The sequence below is a fragment of the Schistocerca americana genome, chromosome 8 (genome assembly GCF_021461395.2).
Source record: "Schistocerca americana isolate TAMUIC-IGC-003095 chromosome 8, iqSchAmer2.1, whole genome shotgun sequence".
NCBI lineage: Eukaryota > Metazoa > Arthropoda > Insecta > Orthoptera > Acrididae > Schistocerca > Schistocerca americana.
In genome coordinates this window covers 267,610,162-267,630,006 of record NC_060126.1, presented here as the reverse complement: position 1 = coordinate 267,630,006, position 19,845 = coordinate 267,610,162, and the positions used below count along the sequence as shown (strand labels likewise).

The following is a 19,845-nucleotide window of genomic DNA, read 5'->3' as shown; positions in this document are numbered from 1 at the left end:
ATGTCAGCCCGACTAACAGCAGATGATGGTGGAGTGTAGATGGTACAAACTGAAAAAGTAAAAGCAGAAAGAGTAATGCGGACAGCTATTGCTTGGAGTGGGGTGGTCAATGGGATGGGATGGTAATAAACGTCGTCCCGAACGAGCAACATGACCCCACCATGAGCTGGGATACCGTCCACAGGGGTGAGGTCATATCGCTCTGAGGTATAGTGGGTAAAGGCAATACGGTCAGTCGGGCGCAACTTGGATTCCTGGAGACCAAGGACGAGCGGACAGTGCAGGCGGAGGAGCAGTTGTAATTCCTCCCGATTAGATCGAATACCTCTTATGTTCCAATGAAACAACGCCATCGCTAGTCAAAAGGTTGGGGGAACGAGACGGGGGAAGAGCTGGTCACCTCGACGGCCGCGGAGGGCCAGGTTGCGAGGGAACTACGCTACAACCGACGGGAGGCGGATCCGGTTCCATCAACTCGTCGCCAGCTGTGGCCGCTGTCCCTGGTTGTGTAGGACGGGCCGCATCATTTGCCGACGAAAGGCCGGCGGAGCGCCTGGCAGCAGAGCGTCCCGGCGAAACTGAGGACGGCCGGGAGCAGCGACTCACGGATGGAGCGTCAGACGAAATGCGCCGGGGTGGAGAGGGGGATAGAGACTTCTTCTTGGAGGCCTTCTAGGAAGGCCGAGGAGGCACAGGGATGGTGGGCTGGACCCGAAGAAGGTCCTCATGCGCGGGGTCCGTTTTGGAACGCCGGACCTCGGAAGCTGGGGTCCGGAACGTTTCCCCGATGGACGCCTGAGAAGAGGATCGCTTCTCAGGTGGCGTGGGGGGAGGAGGAGGAGGAGGAGGAAGGGTGGCCCCTGGGGCAGAGGGGGTGGGGGCCACGGGGGAGGAGGATTTGGAAGGGAGGGATTTGGGAGGCGGAGGCAGAGCCCCTGATGGGCGGAGGAGGCGGAGGGGGCACAGGATAGGGGTGAGGATACCGCGGAAGGAGTGGACACAACTGAGGCAAACGAGGTGGTCAATGGCACGGGATGGAGGCGGTCGTACTTCTTCCGGGCCTCAGAATAAGAGAGCCGATCCAAAGTTTTGATTTCTTGTATCTTTTTCTCCTTCTGATATGCGGGACAGTCTGAGGATCTAGGCGAGTGGACGCCAGGACAATTAACGCACCGAGGTGGTGGGGTGCATGTATGTTCCTCACGAAGAGGACGTCCACAATCGCCACAAAGGGGCTCAGCCTCACACCGTGATGACATGTGCCCAAAGCGCAAACACCTAAAACAGCGCATAGGAGGCGGGACGTAAGGTCGCACGTCACACCGGTAGCACATCACCTTTACCTTCTCCGGGAGAACGTCCCCCTCGAAGGCGAGGATAAAGGCCCCAGTGTCGATGCGACGGTCTTTGGGGCCGCGCTGGACTCGCCGGACGAAATGCACGCCTCGGCGCTCCAGGTTGGCCCTGAGCTCCTCATCAGATTGTAGCAGGAGGTCACGATGAAAAAATAACCCCCTGCATCCTATTTAGTGCCAGATGTGGGACAATGGATACTGGGATGTCCCCTAGGCGGTCGCACGCCTGGAGCGCCGCCGACTGTGTGGCGGAGGTGGTCTTTATAAGAACGGACCCTGATCGCATCTTGCTGAGAGCCTCGATTTCCCCGAAGACGTCCTCAATGTGCTGAACAAAGAACATGGGCTTGGAGGTGGCGAACGTCCCCCCATCGGTTCGAGAACAGACCAAATAGCGGGGGAAGTACTTCGCCCCAAGCCGGCGGGCCTGTCCCTCCTCCCATGGAGTGGCCAAGGGGGAAAGGGCAGGAGAACCAGAACTAGAAACGGTACCTTTTCTTTTGAAAGACTCGGCCGCAGAGCGACCTGATACATGTTGACGTTTCACCTGCAAAACGTCCGCCCCGATACCACCCACTCCGACCAGGGGCTCTCCCCACGGGCGCCACCCAGCCGCAGCAAGGGCCACCTGGCAGGATGACCATTGCCCGGAGTCCTGATGCCCCAAGGAGATGGGCATCTACTCCTTGGCCGATGTGGGGAGGGTGCAGCTCAGGTATCGGCAGTACGATCCCTGTGTTGTCAGGGGGCTACAACCTAGAGGGTACATGACGACCCCACCACAACGGGCTGGCTACCGTGCTGGATTTCTGGTGCCATGGAAAGTCCATCATGATCGCTGGTGCAGATGGAGATGCACTATGGGCGTAACTTGGACAACCCATCAGGCGTTTAGGCCCAATTTGAGGAATAGTGGGTATGGTTACAACGCCGGTGCAATGCTGAGTGCAATGCTGAGTGCCAAGGTCTTAGTGCACTTAGGACCAGTGGTACACCACGTAAGGTGTCCTTCCCCAAAAGGCTCGTACTTCTGTAGAATTTTGAAAAATGGAGGTCAAACCCCAAGGGGGACCATCACATGGAAGGCCGAAACGGTTGAAACTCCTTTTAGTCGCCTCTCGTACGACAGGCAGGAATACCTCGGGCCTATTCTTACCCCGGACCCGCAGGGGGAAAGCTCTTCTTGGGGGCGCAAACTGCGCAGAGCAGCATGCCTCAACTCTAAGCTGGCGCAGCTGTTGCTGTGAACAGCTTTGATACTGCCCCTACTTCTACTGCCAGTGCCAAGCTGACAGAAGTGTGCTGATTGTTGAAACACAGCGACTGAGCTTTGCCGGTCAGCAGCGCCTTGTGAAGGCCCCATTAGAAGCAATGTTCCGCCAGTGGTGGCCCAGTGTGGTGACTACTGTGGGAAACTTTGTTTGGGAGTGAGGAGGATGACGGACGGGAGGGCGGGAGAGTAACAGGTGCGAGCGAGTATATAGTTCGGTTAGGCGGTCTTTCGGTTGACCGACGTTCGGATATTTAATTGCAGCAACAAAAGTACTCAACACAAGGAAAAGGGTTTACTGCAGAAAAGCAGAGTGTGTTAAACAAAATAAACATCTTGCATACAACACTTAAGTTGGAGCAGTGGAATAAATCAAAATTTTTCAAGAATACGAGGTGTTCAAAAAGTGAGGTGATTTTATATTTTTATGAACAAATATTTATTTATTCATCAATATTCACGTTGTCCCCTTAAAAGTAATCCCCCTCAGATACAATATACTTGTGCCAACACATCTTCCAATCCTCAAAGTACTTCTCATAAGCACTTTTTGGTACAGCCTCGAGTACTTCCTGCAATGCACTTTTTATTTCCTCAATCATTGAAAATCTTCATCCTTTCATTGGTCTCTTCAACTTTGGGAACAGGAAAAAATCGTAGGGGGGCCAAATCCGGTAAATATGGTAGCTAAAGCATGATGTTATGTTGTTTTTGCCCAAAAATCTATCTCAAGCAACGATGAATGGGCAGGTGCATTGTCGTGATGCAAAAGCCATGAATAATTTTTTTTCCACAATTCCGGACATTTTTTGTGTACTGCTTGTTGCAAATGGCAAATAATGTCAAGATAACACTCCTTAGTGACCGTACAACCTTGAGACAAAAATTCATCATGCACAAAAAAAAGTGAGCAAAATTTTGATATTTGATTGAACTTGGCGTGCTTTTTTCGGTCTTGGCTCTCTGCGATTCTTCCATTGGAGTGACTGGGCTTTGGTTTCGATGTCATAACCGTAAACTCATATTTCATCTCCGGTTATGACCTTTTTGAGCAAATCAGAATCATAATTGACGTCATTCAAGAGCTCCTGAGCGATGCTCATGTGACAGTTCTTGTGATCAAAATCGAGAAGTTTTGGAGCAAACTTCACTGACACACATCTCGTGCCCAGAATGTAAAAAAAAAAAAAAAATAAATTGCATGGCACAAGCTGATTGATATTCCAACATCCTCAGCAGCAACTTCTTACAGTTATTCGACAATTTTCCAAAACAATTTTCTTCACAGCTTCAACGTTATCATCTGCTGTTGATGTGCTGCGGTGTCCAGAGCAAGGCTCGTCATCGCATTTTCTCAGCCATCTTGGAAGACCTTGTACCACTTGTAAACTTTCTTTTTACTTACAGCAGACTCTCCATATGCCAGTGTCAACATTTCAAGTGTTTTAGAGCACTTTATTTCATTTTTCACACAAAAATTTGATGCAAATTCTTTGTTCCATATTTTATAATAATTGAAAATTGCCAAGCACACTAAAACAAGTCTAACCTTTCTATCTGTCAAAAACAAACCTAGTATGCTGTACATTTGAAACTGTGAACATATGCACAAAAAAATCAAATGTACGTTGCCCACACAATTTGAAAAGCCATCTTACTTTTTGAACAGCCCTCATACATGACTTTACAGTAATGAGATGCTCACCAATTCACAACTTCAATGTTTTACAAGCAAAATTAATTTAAAACTTTATCCTATGCATTACCTAATGTTGTTTATCTCATTCAATAATCAAAAAATTTTGTATTATGAAAGGACATTAGTGTTTTGACAACTCAGAATCAAAGATACTTTAAAGAAAAGTTAAGCAGCTCACACAGATGAGCTGGAAGAATGATGTGAAGCTGACTTACAGTGGCTCTACAACAATGGTTAGAAGAAATTAAAAACCGGTAAGCATGTACAAAACAGATCATATAAATCTGGAACTGTTAAATTATTTAACAAATATACAAAGAATTTCGCATGCAATTACTCACCAATTAAAACAGGTGATTGTCTTTACTCATACATTTCTGACTTGCTAGTCCAGTAACATTTATGGAAGACTACTGTGAGCCACATGTCTTCTACGAAAAACCTGATAATTGTTATTAATCATTAACGTTTACCTTATTTATATCTTAGATTGTCTCACACTTACAATGAAGTCATCCTTAAATTTCTTCACATCACCAAAAAATTCCTCCAGTGTGTACTTTTGTTTATCAAATGCGTAGTACTCCGAAAGTTCCGAGTACAGAGATTCCAGATTCTTGAACATGTTTTGCATAACAGCACAGTGTTCCCTTGCTTCCACTGCAAATGACTATTATTCATTAAGGAAAAATACTTATTTAGCATATATCACTGGTCTGTTTAATCTTCATACAGTATCAATTAAAGAATGAAAACCATAAATATATAATGTTCTCACACACATGAACATACCTCCCCATTCAAGAATATAAAATTTATTTCCCTGCCAACAAGATGAAATTTCTGGGGAAGCAGACGGCAGTAGATTCATCAACGTAGCTGCATAACCCAGTAAGTGGCAGAAGACTAACGTCAACACAATTGATATACATTATGAGCTCTAAAGAGTGGTAGCAGGTTCGTAAGTATTACTTAACATTTGAGACAGTTACAGCAGTTTAGAGACTGCGGGGATGTGAGTTTGGGACTGACCCATAAACAAATTTCACAGTTATAAGTATAGAAGACAAAGGTCAGTGGCACAGTGCGAGATCCACAGAAATGCCAAGCAGAGTGTCCCCATGAGGCTAGAAGTGGTTAATCATCAAACATGGTGGTGGAACTGTTCCAACAGCCATGACACAAATCTTTCAGTACAAGCAATGTGTAACACATTCTGAAGGCTAGGAATGTTGTGATATTTCTTCCAAGACTGGTCACAAAGCTTTGTGATGGTGACCTAGATCACAGGGTACAATTTCAGGTGACAGACCAGAGGATGATTATATATGAACCAGGATTTATCAGTACCATTATTTGGTCAGAAACACTATTTAAGCTTAAGGAAACTATGAATCAATATCACTGTGTTTGCTGTGTTGAAGGTAATTACTAGAGTACTTAATTCCATGACACTCCTTGGCTCTTTCTGTTCTGAGGGTACCGAATAAAAGTACAGAAAAACTTGCTCAAATCAACACGTATATAATTCATAAGTCTACCCAAATCATACCAGTATTTCTGTCCCAGTGCATTCAGTGGACTTTTATATGTTGATTTTTTTTGTATAAAGTGGAACTTGTCCAACGCAGAAACGGAAAGTAAATCTTAGAACATACTTAAGAATTCATTGTATAATGCTGAAAAGAGCCTAAAGAGTACTACGGTATTACAGTTCATTAGTTATTCACGACTCTACAAGGATATTACTTTTAACACCTCTGTGTTAAGCAGTGAAGAGAAAAAAAAGTCCAGTGCAGTGTGGTGCTGCTGGTGTGGACCCAAAACCACACTGCTCTGTGCTCAGTGTTGGTAAAGAACATCAAAGGAAATGGATTCTTTATCAGTGCTCTGTTTGTCGGCTTTCTCGTTTTCCTCATTAGTGACACACGCTGGCGCATACAGGAACATTGTTGTGCATCTACCAACACTGTGCTCCAATGTGTGCAGTGCAACAAGTGGGTATTGTTCCGTTAAACAATGCTTTTACCCAGCAAGGTCATTATTTTCTGCCAGTTTCAGTTGACTCTTAGCACTTTAAGAGCTACAGTAACATGGTGTCGAACAAACGGTATGAAACACTTGAAAAGATTAATGTAATTGAGGCAAGTGAGAAAGACAAACTCTCTGTGCACAAAATTATGTTGCGTTTCAAATCTGGTGAAACACAAATTTATAAGACTTTAAGAAACAAGGACAAGATTCGGGACGAATGGATGAAAGGGAACGGGCAGATGAAAAGAAAGGCGAAGAAGACTGGAAATGATGAAATTAACGAAATAGTGTGGGAATGGTTTGTAAGTGTGCAGGCAAAAACCTTACCTTTATTTGGACCCATGTTGCAGAGTGAGATTCCGAATATCACTACAGAGCTTTAAGGTATCCACAGGATAGCTGGGCAGTAGCAAAGCTACATACACAATTGTGTGGGATGAAGTGTGTGGGAAAGCTAACCCTACACTGCATAATGTAGCATTTTTGCTACATTAAGTTATTTGTTTGTAAATCTGTAGAATTACAACAGATGGTGGCAGCGCTTGTGTCAGAGTGTCTCCTCGACTTCTGTGAGCTTATGTGTAACATTGTTGTTTCTTAAATAAATGTGTCACAATACTGTCAACATATGCAGCCGAAAGGTACAATCGCAAGAAGAAACAGAGGGAAGTGATAAGTGTTCCTTATGTGATACAGGAATATAACAACCATGTGGAGGGTGTGGACCTTCATGGCAGTCTGCTTGGATGGCACAAAATTTTGATGAGGAGCAAAAAATGGTACTTAAGACTATTTTATCATCTAATAGATGTTGCAACCACCAATGCCTGGATTCTCTACAACTGTGTTGCAAAGTAAAACACAGGTTTAAAAACAATGAAATTGTCTGAATTTTGGATGGACATTGGGAGAAGTCTCTGCAGAGTAGAAGGAACACAAGGTAAGCGAGGTAGACCAGAATCAAGTGAAAAGGTCTCCTGTTGCAGCTCAGCCAACAGTTGATGTACAAGAGATGGTGTTGGTCATTGGCCAAAAGTGATGGAAAAGCGACAACGCTGTAAGCGTGCCAACTGCAAGGCATTTACGGTCCAGTGTAAAAAGTGTGGAGTAGCTCTGTGTCTGAAGAAGAACAACGATTGCTTCAAAGTTTATCACATTGAATAAGGGTCATTTTTTACAGTGTCAAGTTATTTCTAAATATTTCATGGTGACTGACAGTTTTTCAAAAATATGACAATTTTTCTATATTGTGCTGAATTACATCTTAGAATGTATAAAATATTGATTGTACAGTTTGTTAAATGGTGCTAATTTAACCTATTTTGTATCACACTGCATGATGTAGCATTTTTATACAACATGAAATATTAGTCTCAATGCATGACATAGCATTTCCGCACTTTTTTCGTTTTGTACCCATAATGCAATAATAAACGAAAATGTAAGGAATTCATTTTTGTACACAATTTACTGGAATAATTTATTTACCACAATTTAATAAGTAAAAAATAAATTCACGCAATGTAGGGCTAAGAATGCGCAGGAAAGTGTAGCAGCAGAATGGAAGACAATACTGTCCAACTTAATTGTGAATTATGACCTGAAAGATTGTTCAGTGCTGATGAAACAGGACTGTTTTATCATGTGCTGCCTTCAAAATCACTAGCAATTCAAGGTGAAAAGTGCACCAGTGGAAAAATGTTCAAGGGAAGACTCACTGTACTGCTGTGTGGAAACATGTTAGGTGAAATGGAGAAGCCACTGGTGATTGGAAAGGTGGCAAAACCATGTTGTTTCAGAAATACAGACTTCAGTAAGCTTCCAGTCACATTGTGTAGCAATAAAAAGGCATGTATGGTGAGTGGTCTTATGGAAGAATGGCTGGGCTCTTTCAGTGCCAAAATGAAAAAAGGAAATCACCAATTTCTTCTTTTCCTAGACAATGCACAAACTGCCACCCGAAAATAACATTATCAGACATGAAATTGGCTTGGTTCCCTCCAGGTTCAACCACCCTCACACAGCCAATGGAACAAGGAGTTATTTACACATTCAAGTGATTATAAGCGATGCAATCTCTTATTCTTGGTGTTGAAGAAGCTGAAATTGCGTTTGCTCTTGAATGGTCAGTTTCTGTTCTGAATGCAGTAAATTGGATTGGCTTGGGAGTAAAGATGCTTCTGTGGCCATTGAAGTTCAAGAAAATGCAGCAGAAATTGCTGAATTAATGAAAATGCGAAGCATTTTTTTGTAGTGCAGATGATTACATTTGAAGGGATGACTTTATGGCAACTCATTCCACTTTCACTTCAGCAACAGATTTGATATAAATCTGCAACACAGAGGATGAAGAAGAAGAAACAGAGGAAGAGGAAGAAGAGGAGGAGGAGGAGGAGGAGGAGGAGGAGGAGGAGGAGGAGAAGGAGGGTGAGAAGCAAAATGATTTCCTTCGGAAAATTAATACTCCTGAAGAAGCCGTTGCATGCATAAACATGTTATGCAATTTACAGCACATACAAATTCTCCCAACTTGTTGGAACTATTATATTGTGCAAAAAATTGCCTAGAAAAACAATTCTGAACAGGAAATTAAAACAAATGGTGAAAAGGTGAAATGTAAAGCAAATAAACATGGGAATAATATGTATTAACATACAATAATAAACAAATATAAAGTTCAAGTAAAAAAATATAGAAATGCCATGTTATTTATCAATTAGTGTAATAGTCCTATGTGTTATTGTCCAACATACAGTAAATGAACATTTACTGTGCTGGAGTGAAGGCATGTAAATACAGCATACGCATAAGCAAAAATTTTTGCTGTATTTTTTGTATGATACCTGAAAAATTTTACACAGCCCAATGAGTCTGGTGTAATCTGGAAACTTGTCCAATTTGGAAAATTATTTTAGTCCCAGGCGATTCCGTTTTCAGCAAATTTTACTGTACTTAGCAATGCTTGCTGATTGCAAAAATACAAGGGCTGCAGATTTCTAGACTTGCGCTATTGGGTGGGGAATTGTAGGACACCCCTAGATATGTCAGGGCTGCACTACACAAAGGAAGTGGCTACTCGGGTAGCGGAGTACTTGTGGCGTGCACATGGGGTTTTTTAGGCTAGGCAGTAGTGCAAGGTGTCCTGATGAACACTTACCAGTCGACGTGCAGGCAGGGAAATCAGGACTCGCTCAGTGTAAAGACACTTCAGCTATAAAGAACAAGCAGTAAATTTTCAGTGTTCGGAATAAAGTTCCTGAATTTACTGCCCTCCAAGAAGCGTGTGGTGGGCAAATTATTCTCGGGACTGAGACCTGGCTGAACCCTGAGATAGGAAGTTCTGAAATATTTAGTGAGGGTTGGAATGTGTATCTGAAAGACAGATTAGACACCGTAGGAGCTGGTGTCTTCATTGCAGTTGACAAAAATATTGTGTCTACTGCGGTTGAAGTAGAGTGTGATTGTGAAGTTATCCGGACATTTTTAACAGGAGAAATAAAGTTAATTGTTGGGTGTTATTACCGGCCACCAGGTTCCACCATGACAGTTCTAGAATCATTCAAAAGGAGTCTACACTCTGTATTGCAGAAGTACCCAGATCATGCTATATTAGTCGAAGGCGACTTCAACCTTCCTAGTATAGACTGGGATGTCTATGGATTCATTACAGGTGGTAGAGACAAGCCGTTGTGTGAATTACTTTTGAACACATTATCTGAAAACTGTCTTGAGCAGCGAAATAGACAGCCAACACGTAATGGAAATAATTTAGATCTGGTAGCCACGAACAGACCAGACCTCGACAGTGTCAGTGTTGAGACAGGGATTAGTGATCATGATGTCATTACGACTATGGTTACGAAAGTTAGAAAGTCGGTCAAGAAGACTAGGAGAGTATTATTACTAGAAAGAGCAGATAAGCAATTGTTAGCATCCCACTTAGTAAATGTATTGACTTAATTTACTTCCGGTACGATGGACGTGGAAGAATTATGTGCAAATTTTAAACACATTGTAAATTACGCATTGGACAAGTATGTGCTGAAAAAGTGGGTTACGGATGGAAAAAACCCACCATGGTTTAACAGAGCAATTCGGAGAATGCTCAGGAAGCAAAGACAGTTGCACTCATGGTACATGAAAGATCGGGAGAATGAGGACAGGCAAAAGTTCTCAGATTCATGCTGCTGTAAAAAGAGCAATGCGCGAAGCATTCAACCACTACCACCGTCATACCTTAGCAAAAGATCTTGCTGAAAACCCAAGAAAATTTCTTGTCTTACGTAAAATCGGTAAGCGGGTCGAAGGCTTCCATCCAGTCACACACTGATCAGTCTGGTCTGGCAACGGAAGACAGCAAAACAAAAGCTGAAATTTTAAATTTAGCATTTGAGAAATCTTTCACGCAGGAGGATCGTACAAACATACCACCGTTTGAGTCTCGAACAGATTCCCGTATGGAGGACATAGTGATAGACATCCCTGGGGTTGTGAAGCAGCTTAATGGGTTGAATATAAATAAATCGCCAGGTCCTGATGGGATTCCAATTCGGTTTTACAGAAAGTAATCTACTGCATTAGCACCCTACTTAGCTTGCATTTATCGCGAATTTCTTGCCCAACGTAAAGTCCCGAGTGACTGGAAAAAAGCGCAATTGACGCCTGTATATAAGAAGGGTAGAAGGACGGATCCTCAAAATTACAGACCAATATCCTTAACTCCGGTTTGTTGCAGGATTCTCGAACATATTCTCAGTTCAAATATAATGAATTTCCTTGAGACAGAGAAGTTGCTGTCCATGCATCAGCACGGCTTTAGAAAGCATCGCTCCTGCGAAACGCAACTCGCCCTTTTTTCACACGATATCTTGCGAACCATGGATGAAGGGTCTCAGACGGATGCCATATTCCTTGACTTCCGGAAAGCGTTTGACTCAGTACCCCACTGCAGACTCCTAACTAAGGTAAGAGCATATGGATTGGTTCACAAGTATGTGAGTGGCTCTAAGACTTCTTAAGTAATAAAACCCAGTATGTTGTCCTCGATGGTGAGTGTTCATCAGAGGTGAGGGTATCATCTGGAGTGCCCCAGGGAAGTGTGGTAGGTCGGCTGCTGTTTTCTATCTACATAAATGATCTTTTGGATAGGGTGGATAGCAATGTGGGGCTGTTTGCTGATGATGATGTGGTGTACGGGAAGGTGTCGTCGTTGAGTGACTGTATGAGGATACAAAGATGACTTGGACAGGATTTGTGATTGGTATAAAGAATGGCAGCTAACTCTAAATATAGATAAATGTAAATTAATGCAGACGAATAGGAAAAAGAATCCCGTAAAGTTTGAATACTCCATTAGTAGTGTTGCGCTCGACACAGTCACGTTGATTAAATATTTGGGCGTAACATTGCAGAGCGATATGAAGTGGGACAAGCAGTTGTGGGGAAGGCGGATAGTCATCTTCGGTTCATTAGTAGAATTTTGGGAAGATGTGGTTCATCTGTACAGGAGACCACTTATTAAATACTAATACGACCTATTCTTGAGTACTGCTCGAGCGTTTGGGATCCCTATCAGGTTGGATTGAGGGAGGACATAGAAGCAATACAGAGGCGGGCTGCTGGATTTGTTACTGGTAGGTTTGATCATCACGCAAGTGTTACGGAAATAGTTCAGGAACTTGGGTGGGAGTCTCTAGAGGAAAGGAGGTGTTCTTTTCGTGAGTCGCTACTGAGGAAATTTAGAGAACCAGCATTTGAGGCTGACTGCAGTACAATTTTACTGCTGCCAACTTATATTTCGCAGGAAGACCACAAAGATAAGATAAGAGAGATTAGGGCTCGTACAGAGGCATATAGGCAGACATTTTTCCCTCGTTCTGTTTGGGAGTGGAATAGGGAGAGAAGATGCTAGTTGTGGTACGAGGTACCCTCCGCCACGCACCGTATGGTGGATTGCGGAGTATGTATGTAGATGTAGATGTAGATGTAGAATGTAATGTATGGTTAATGAGTAATTTTATTACCAATAAGATTTCCCCACTATGCTGTATCGCAGGGATGTGCCAGGCCAGTGGATATAATGTACAGGGAACCATCTTTTCCTGCTCCCCCTCCATCCCCCTCTTTTCTTTTGGGGCAACAAATCAACGCAACCTGATGATAATTCAGGATGATGTGGAATCTTGTTGCGACTCTTAATATGAAATGTATCAATGTTGAAAGTCAACAGTTTTGAACATTGCCTTTAAGCACCAGCTGGAACATTTAGTTTAACCAGAAACTGCAAAATTAAATTCTCAAAAAGTATGTATTTTTTATGATGTAACAAGAATATACGAAGGAGAAATAAATGTAACAGAAGCAAAGATCATTTAAAGTTTTTAGATTCTAAGCTACTCCATGAAAAGCTCTAAAATCTACTGTATTGGTAAACATTTTTTCTATAAGTGCATGGGTATGTCGGATGCCATTATTTGTGCCTCCTTTGGCTTGTGAAATGAATACTACACCAGGCATGTCCCTTTGCTCTCCTTACGATTGAACTCATGTTTTTACTACATTAATATGGCCCACACATGGAGTTTTTCAACAAGAATTTAATTCTTTATGTTAGTGGCCCCAAATAAATCGACCAAAAAGGGCAAATATAGCTCGATACTGGAAATAGTCAACAAAGTAATTCACACACAATTAAATCAAATGTTGAAAAGCAAGATATACCCATCCCTCCACTCCTCAATTGCATCTACTTCAGTGTTTCTTGAATTATCATCTCTTGTATTCTTTTGTCTGTCATTGGGACACACCTGCTTCTCAACTCTTATTCCTTTACTGTTGTATGGTTATTTAGAATCTTTAGTGTATATCTCCTCAGATCTTTGTTTATGGATATCTAGGGTTTCCATTTGTCACAATTTTTTGCAGGCCAGTTCCAACTTTCAACAAAATGTTCCAGTGTCGCATACTCTCTATGACGACAGCAAATGTCCGAGATTTTCATCCTACGCAGTGCGACATTTCTTCCTAACTGTAAACACAAGCTCTGATACAATGCTGGGTTCAAGTTTTGGAACGTTTGCATTACACTTCAGTCACACAAAAAAACTGAACTGTATTGATTGTCAGCTTGACACACAGTTCTTTCTGAAACCAGATGGTACTCCAATCTTGTGAATAACTGCATATGTTCTAACTTCGATGTACTGTACTACTGTACAGCAGTTTAACATTTCTAAAAGCTTGCAGTATTGACTCGAGTAAAATTTATCTTAGTGTTACCTGTGTTAACATGGGAAAACAGGTGCAAATTAAACAGTAAGAGGCAGCAAGAATTCCTATTTGTTATAGGACTCAGTGAGAATGTTGAGTGTACAGTTTGTGGCACAAAATTTTGTGTTGGACACAAAGGATGCACCGACATATTAAGTCCAACAAACGACATGCACTGCAGCCCCTCTTAAAGATGGGGGAAAAAAAAAAAAAAAAAAAAGGTAGTTTCAGAAATAGACAAGGAACTTTTGGCACAAGAAGGCACATTGTTCACCACACAGTGCCACACAATCAGCATTTAAGGCTCATGAAATGCAACACTGATGCACATCACTGTTCAACATGTGGTTCTCAGGGTCACAGACAAAAACGAAACCAATTATCATGAACATGACTGTGCCGTTTGCTATGGAACAAATAATGAAGGAACTGAAAGCAGCAAAGTTTATTTCAGTGATTATAAGATTCCTCCAGGCAAGTGAACTTCCAAGCTGGTTCCTTCAGTAGTTCCTCTGGTGTTGGAAGTCCAAAGCAACTGACTTCGTATGTCTTAGAGAAGCTGGAAAAGTGGTAGGACATCCTGCCAATGGACCCAGAGTATTGGGGTTTGGGTCAACAACAATGGGCAGCCAGGCCAAGGACTGTGGGGCGATGGAAGTGGGCACGGGTACAACAGGGATGAGAGAGGTGTTGGGCAGAGGCAGTGGTTACAGCTCCATAGGTCCCAACACTGTGATCCAGTCATCCACCCTCCAATGACCAGGGACAGAGGTCGTGCCGCTGTGTGGATGAGGGTGAGAGGCATGGCTAGTTGTGACCATGGAGCCCACAGTCAGAGGTGGCAGTGGGGCCGCCAGAGCCAACTGCGATTGCGATTGCGATTGCGGCCCTGGCCAGAGTTGGTTGCTGTGGTAGTTCAGATGGACAAGCCTGGTAATGACGTCACACAACTGAAGCTGTCTCTGGTGAATGTCAACTCCTTTGGTCCATACCAGGTGCTGACTGAGTGTGCCTGTCTAGACAAGTACCTTGGACAAAGGCATGCCTGAACACAGGCTGTGTATGCTGCATGGAGAGCAGGAGGTCTAACAGGGTGTGATAATGGTGCCAACACAGTGTTTCAGCCATGATGAAATCACTGACGGGGACAGATTGATACATTGCTAGGAAACTGTACAGGGATATTGAAATCACTGACGGGGGCAGATTGATACATTGCTAGGAAGCTGTACAGGGCCTCGTCAGTAGATGAGGTCTATATTGGAGGTGGAGTGGAAGGGAGCAGAGGCCAGGTGTTTGATGCCATTACAGCAACAGAGGACCTGAAACTGCGTTGATGGAAATTGTGGCCGTTATCTGATTCCAAGGGTGCATGGTACACTCTCAATAGTCAGTATCGTTGAGAGAGCACAGATCGTTGGAGGAGTGATAGTTGACGGTATCTGCACCACATAAGGAAATTCGAGAGGATATGCACTACCAGCATCCACAGCTCTCTGAAACGGATTTGCAAATTCAAACTGGTACATTTGATTCAGGGAGCATGCAAGTCATCTCCACTGAGAAACACGTAGGAGTTAGACGATTGGACGACGACCTAGCATTCCGAGTTCTCTGACATCAATGTTATGACATCCTTCATGATGCTGAGTCAGTAGTGCAGTGTGAAATAATTGTGAAACGCCACATTGGCTTGGCTAGGAACATGCTATGGCCACCCATTCTGAACAGCAGACTAATTAAACTTCCTGCAGGACTGTGTCATAATTCTTTCCTGTCATTTGAGTTCCACGTTAGGTCAATAGGGAAGTGGCACTAGACTTCTATTGGCATATTAGGTAGTTGGGCAAAAGTGGATTTCATAGTGGTACCCACTTAGAAACAACACCCAGCTTTGCTGTCTTTTCTACGAGCTTAGAACAATGACAAAATAACAAATTTACAGTTAGTCATTACGTGGAATTTGCTGCCATACAAATAAAATTTCTTGATCCCACAAATTATCACTAAAGCCTCCTCAGGTTGTGATAATTTAGCTCCAATCAAACAACGTTTTGGAGGTGAATGGCAACTCAGAGTCATCTGGCAATTTATGTGGCAAAATATGTCAGTTCCATGCTGGGATGCATATGCTGGACATGTCAATGGTTTGCGTGATATACAGGGTGTCCCAGCTATCTTGCCCACCCAAAATATCTCTGGAACAATAACAGCTATTGGAAAACGACTTTCACCGATATCAATGTAGGGCTGGGGCCCATGAATGTACATATTTGGAAACATTCTAAAATGAAAGCATATGTGTTTTTTAACACAAACTTACGTTTTTTTAAATGGACCTCCTATATTTTTTCTTCAGCAATCCATAGCATGACAAAGCACATACACAATGGCGTTGATTGCATCGCAATATTCCCATTACATCCCCAGATATTGAGACGCGAAGTTGATGCTTTAAACACCCGACATGCACTGCTAGCGCACGTTCTGAGGCTCAGGCGTGAACCCCATGCTGCCCGTAATCGCGATGTGATTGACAAGTGTCAATCTTTGTAAGTATGGAGGTGTGATTACACATATCAATCACATCGCGATTACGGGCAGCATGGGGTTCACTCCTGAGCCTCAGGACGTGCGCTAGCAACGCATGTCGGGTGTTTCAAGCGTCAACTTCGCGTCTCAATATCTCGGGATGTAATGGGAATATTGCGATGCAATCAACACCATTGTGTATGTGCTTTGTCATGCTATGGATTGCTGAAGAAAAAATATAGGAGGTCCATTTAAAAAAACATAAGTTTGTGTTAAAAAACACATATGCTTTCGTTTTAGAATGTTTCCAAATATGTACATTCATGGGCCCCAGCCCTACATTAATACCGGTGAAAGTCGTTTTCCAAAAGCTGTTATTGTTCCAGAGATATTTTGGGTGGACAAGATAACTGGGACACCCGGTATATGGCATCAGACACAGCGCCATCTTGAGACTATCCTTAAAGCACTAAAAATTTGATGTCCTCCTTGTGCAATGATAAAAATCACATTTGTTAGCCTCCCTTGAATGAACTTCCAGGGCAAATACACACCACTACAACTTACTACTCAAAATTGAGTCTGTGCCTTCACCTACAGTGCAAAATGTGTGAATTTTTGTTCATATTTACATCAAAATCGTACGGGCAATACTGCTGCTAACTTCTCACCAGTGGTCTGGTCAGTTATGTAAAAATAGATTATCACCATCATCGGCATAGTTATTTATTGTTATTAAGCCTATATTTACGGTAACTACCATGTCCTCATTTTTACTCATTTGTCATTAATTTTTGTCCATTATTCTGAAAATGTTTTTAATTTGGGTAAAAATAATAAAATAAACCTATGTATGTACCACCCTCACCATTTCTTCCTCCTGCCCCTCCTCAAGCACTAGAAAATAGTTTTATAAAAATTCGAATCTCTTATGTTACACAGCATTGCCCAATTTGTTTTGAAAAGCAATTGTCATGTGTTTCTTGCCTTCACATTTTAATTAAGTTACCTTGCATTTTAACACCTTCTTGAATTTTTAAATGTCTGTTCCTATGTATTTTTCTTGCTCTACACAAGGATATAACTTCTGGACCCAATAATCTAAGATTTGAAAGTCTTTTGATTTGGGATACATTACTTTAATAAATTAACAATTTAAATGCAAAAGAAAGAGAAACACTAAAGAACAACAGTACGGTACAAAAGTAGACAATAATTGTAATGATTATTACACTGTAAGTGTTAAAATGTTATTGAGAATATTATTTATCCCCCCCAAGAAAAAAACAAGAGCTATGTAAAAATGGTACATTTGGTATACATGGAAGGATACACTCATGACTTCATTAAATTTGTCATCATCTGACTGAGGCACTTTACTATTGGACAAATCCGTTTCCAGATTCCTTATGCTTGTGTCCATTAGTCTCAGCGATTTCTGCAAGATCTCCACTGAGACACGAGCTGCTCTGTCAACATGTTCCATTTCCTCATTGAATGTGAGCAGCTCTGGGAACTTGTTCTGTATTATTGTAACAAGGTAATGGAGAAGAGTCATTTTGTTCTCCACGTCCTTTGTGCTCGTGAGCTGCAAAGAGAATGAAGATTCATTAATTGACCACAGATTTACAAACAAATTAGAATTTAATGATTCAGAAGAAATATTTAAATCACTAGTGACAGCTATTTCAGGTGATTTATGGCCATTTGTACTATCTTTTATGGTCAGCTATACTGTAAATTATACTACTGTTGCCTTCTTAAATGTCACATTTTTAATTCATGGTGTCATGTTGTAGTTAAAATCCTGGAGGACCATACAGATTTTTTTCTGGCATTCAATATGAATTCAACCCCTGGAGTCTTTTGCAAAAATGTTGGGTTCATCTTCGTTAAATACATGTAATTTCTCAGGAACAAGTCACTATGTAAATTTGGTACAAGGTACTGATTACTAAAACACAAGACAAGGTATTTGGTATAGTACAACCTTTGTCTTTGAACTGCAAGAAACTTCTTGCAAATCAACTACTTCATCTGGAAAATTGACAAATTCATGTGTAAAGGCAATTTTCAGTCAATCGAGGAATATTTTCAGATGGTAAAATGACACCAAAGTGCCATTCTTTGAAGTCTATGAAGACAACACAATGTACTTAGATTTTGATGGAACAGAATCACCAACATTTTAGCAGAAGACTGATGGTGAGTATCTAGTCACTTTAAAAAAAAGCCTCAAGAATACAGTTTTCATTCACCATAAAATTCATGTGTTAATGATCTTCCATCTAATATACAACAAGCAGAATTAGTTCTTTTTGCAGATGACACCAGTAGTGTAATAAATCCCAAGATAAATACAGAGATACAAGAAATGGTAAACTAAGTTCTTAAATGTATCATTGACTGGTTCTCAGCAAATGGTCTCATCCTCAATTTTACACAAAATATGCAGTTCTGCATGGCATATTACACCAATGATTATGTGTAACACAAGATGAGGAAATGATACATAGAGTAGAAACTACAAAATTCTTGTGTGTTCATATTGATGAGAATTTAAATAGGAAAAAGCACATTTTGGAACTTCTAAAACAATTTAGTTCAGCCACCTTTGCCCTTAGAATCATTGCAAACCTTGGGAAAAGGCAAATCAGATAGTCAATAAATTTTGCATCTTTTCATTCAATAATGTCTTCTGGAATGTGTTCTAGAGTAACTCATCTTTAAGAAAGTAAGTCTTCATGGCACAAAAACATGCTGTAAGAATAATATGTGATGTTCACCCACAATCATCCTGTAGACATCTGTTTAAAGAGTTTGGCATTCTGATCACTGCTTCACAGTATATTTATGAAGTTTGTTGTAAATAATCCATTACAGTTCAAAAGCATCAACGATATACATAACTACAATACCAGAAAGAAAAATGACATTCATTACTCCACATTAACATCTTTAACACAAAAAGGGGTTGCACAATGCTGCACCTAAAATTTTTGATCACTTGCCCAGTGATATAAATATCACTGGGCAAAGTAAAATTTCAAAATTAACTGAGAAAGTCTCTCCTTGACAACTCCTCCTGTTCTATGGAAGAAAACTTAAGAAACTTTCAGAATGCAACCATATCTACAAACTGATAACTAACTAACTATATTGGCAACTATAGTAGCAAATCAAGGCAAACCTGAGAAACCGAATGAGTAGTCCCGTCAAGGAAGGAAAATTAATGGGAAAATTTCATGTAGTCGCAAATGTTTGTACAGTGGTAGGGTGAAGGAGGGTGGGAGGGAGTGCATCATGAACAACATCCCAAAAATCCTCCCTTGTTGGATGGGAGATTGGGGAGGGGTATCACGTAAAGGTTACTTTCTTTTAGGTATTTCTTGAATATCTCGAAAAGCGGGCAACTAGCAAAAATGTTTCCCTTCTAAAAAATTAAACTAAATTAAATTTTCTACAAAAAAAAAGGTTTCATTCAATTGTCTCTCTGGGACTAACAGTTTCCTCCGCATTGCAGGGAAAGGAAAAATTGCAGATTATTAAAAGTAATAATTTAATGGCATAAAATTGATGTTTGTTGTTAAACGAAGTGGGTTAAGAACAAATATTAAATGTGTGTATCACATCTTAGAGCAGTAGAACTGTATTAGGGAATAAACTATGTTCTGGGGTTGTAACAG

General features: G+C 41.5%; 1 protein-coding gene across 4 annotated transcripts in view; it reads right to left on the bottom strand.

Annotated features, from left to right (window-relative positions):
- Positions 1-19,845, bottom strand: part of LOC124625797 (protein diaphanous) — a 370,389-nt gene that overhangs the window by 11,177 nt on the left and 339,367 nt on the right. For all 4 annotated transcript variants that reach the window (XM_047149249.1, XM_047149252.1, XM_047149250.1 and 1 more), the window contains exons 15-16: positions 17,493-17,747; positions 4,830-4,994 (exon numbers count right to left, since the gene is read on the bottom strand). In XM_047149249.1, coding sequence (XP_047005205.1) covers positions 4,830-4,994; positions 17,493-17,747 — 420 coding nt within the window. The remainder of the gene's footprint in view (positions 1-4,829; positions 4,995-17,492; positions 17,748-19,845) is intronic.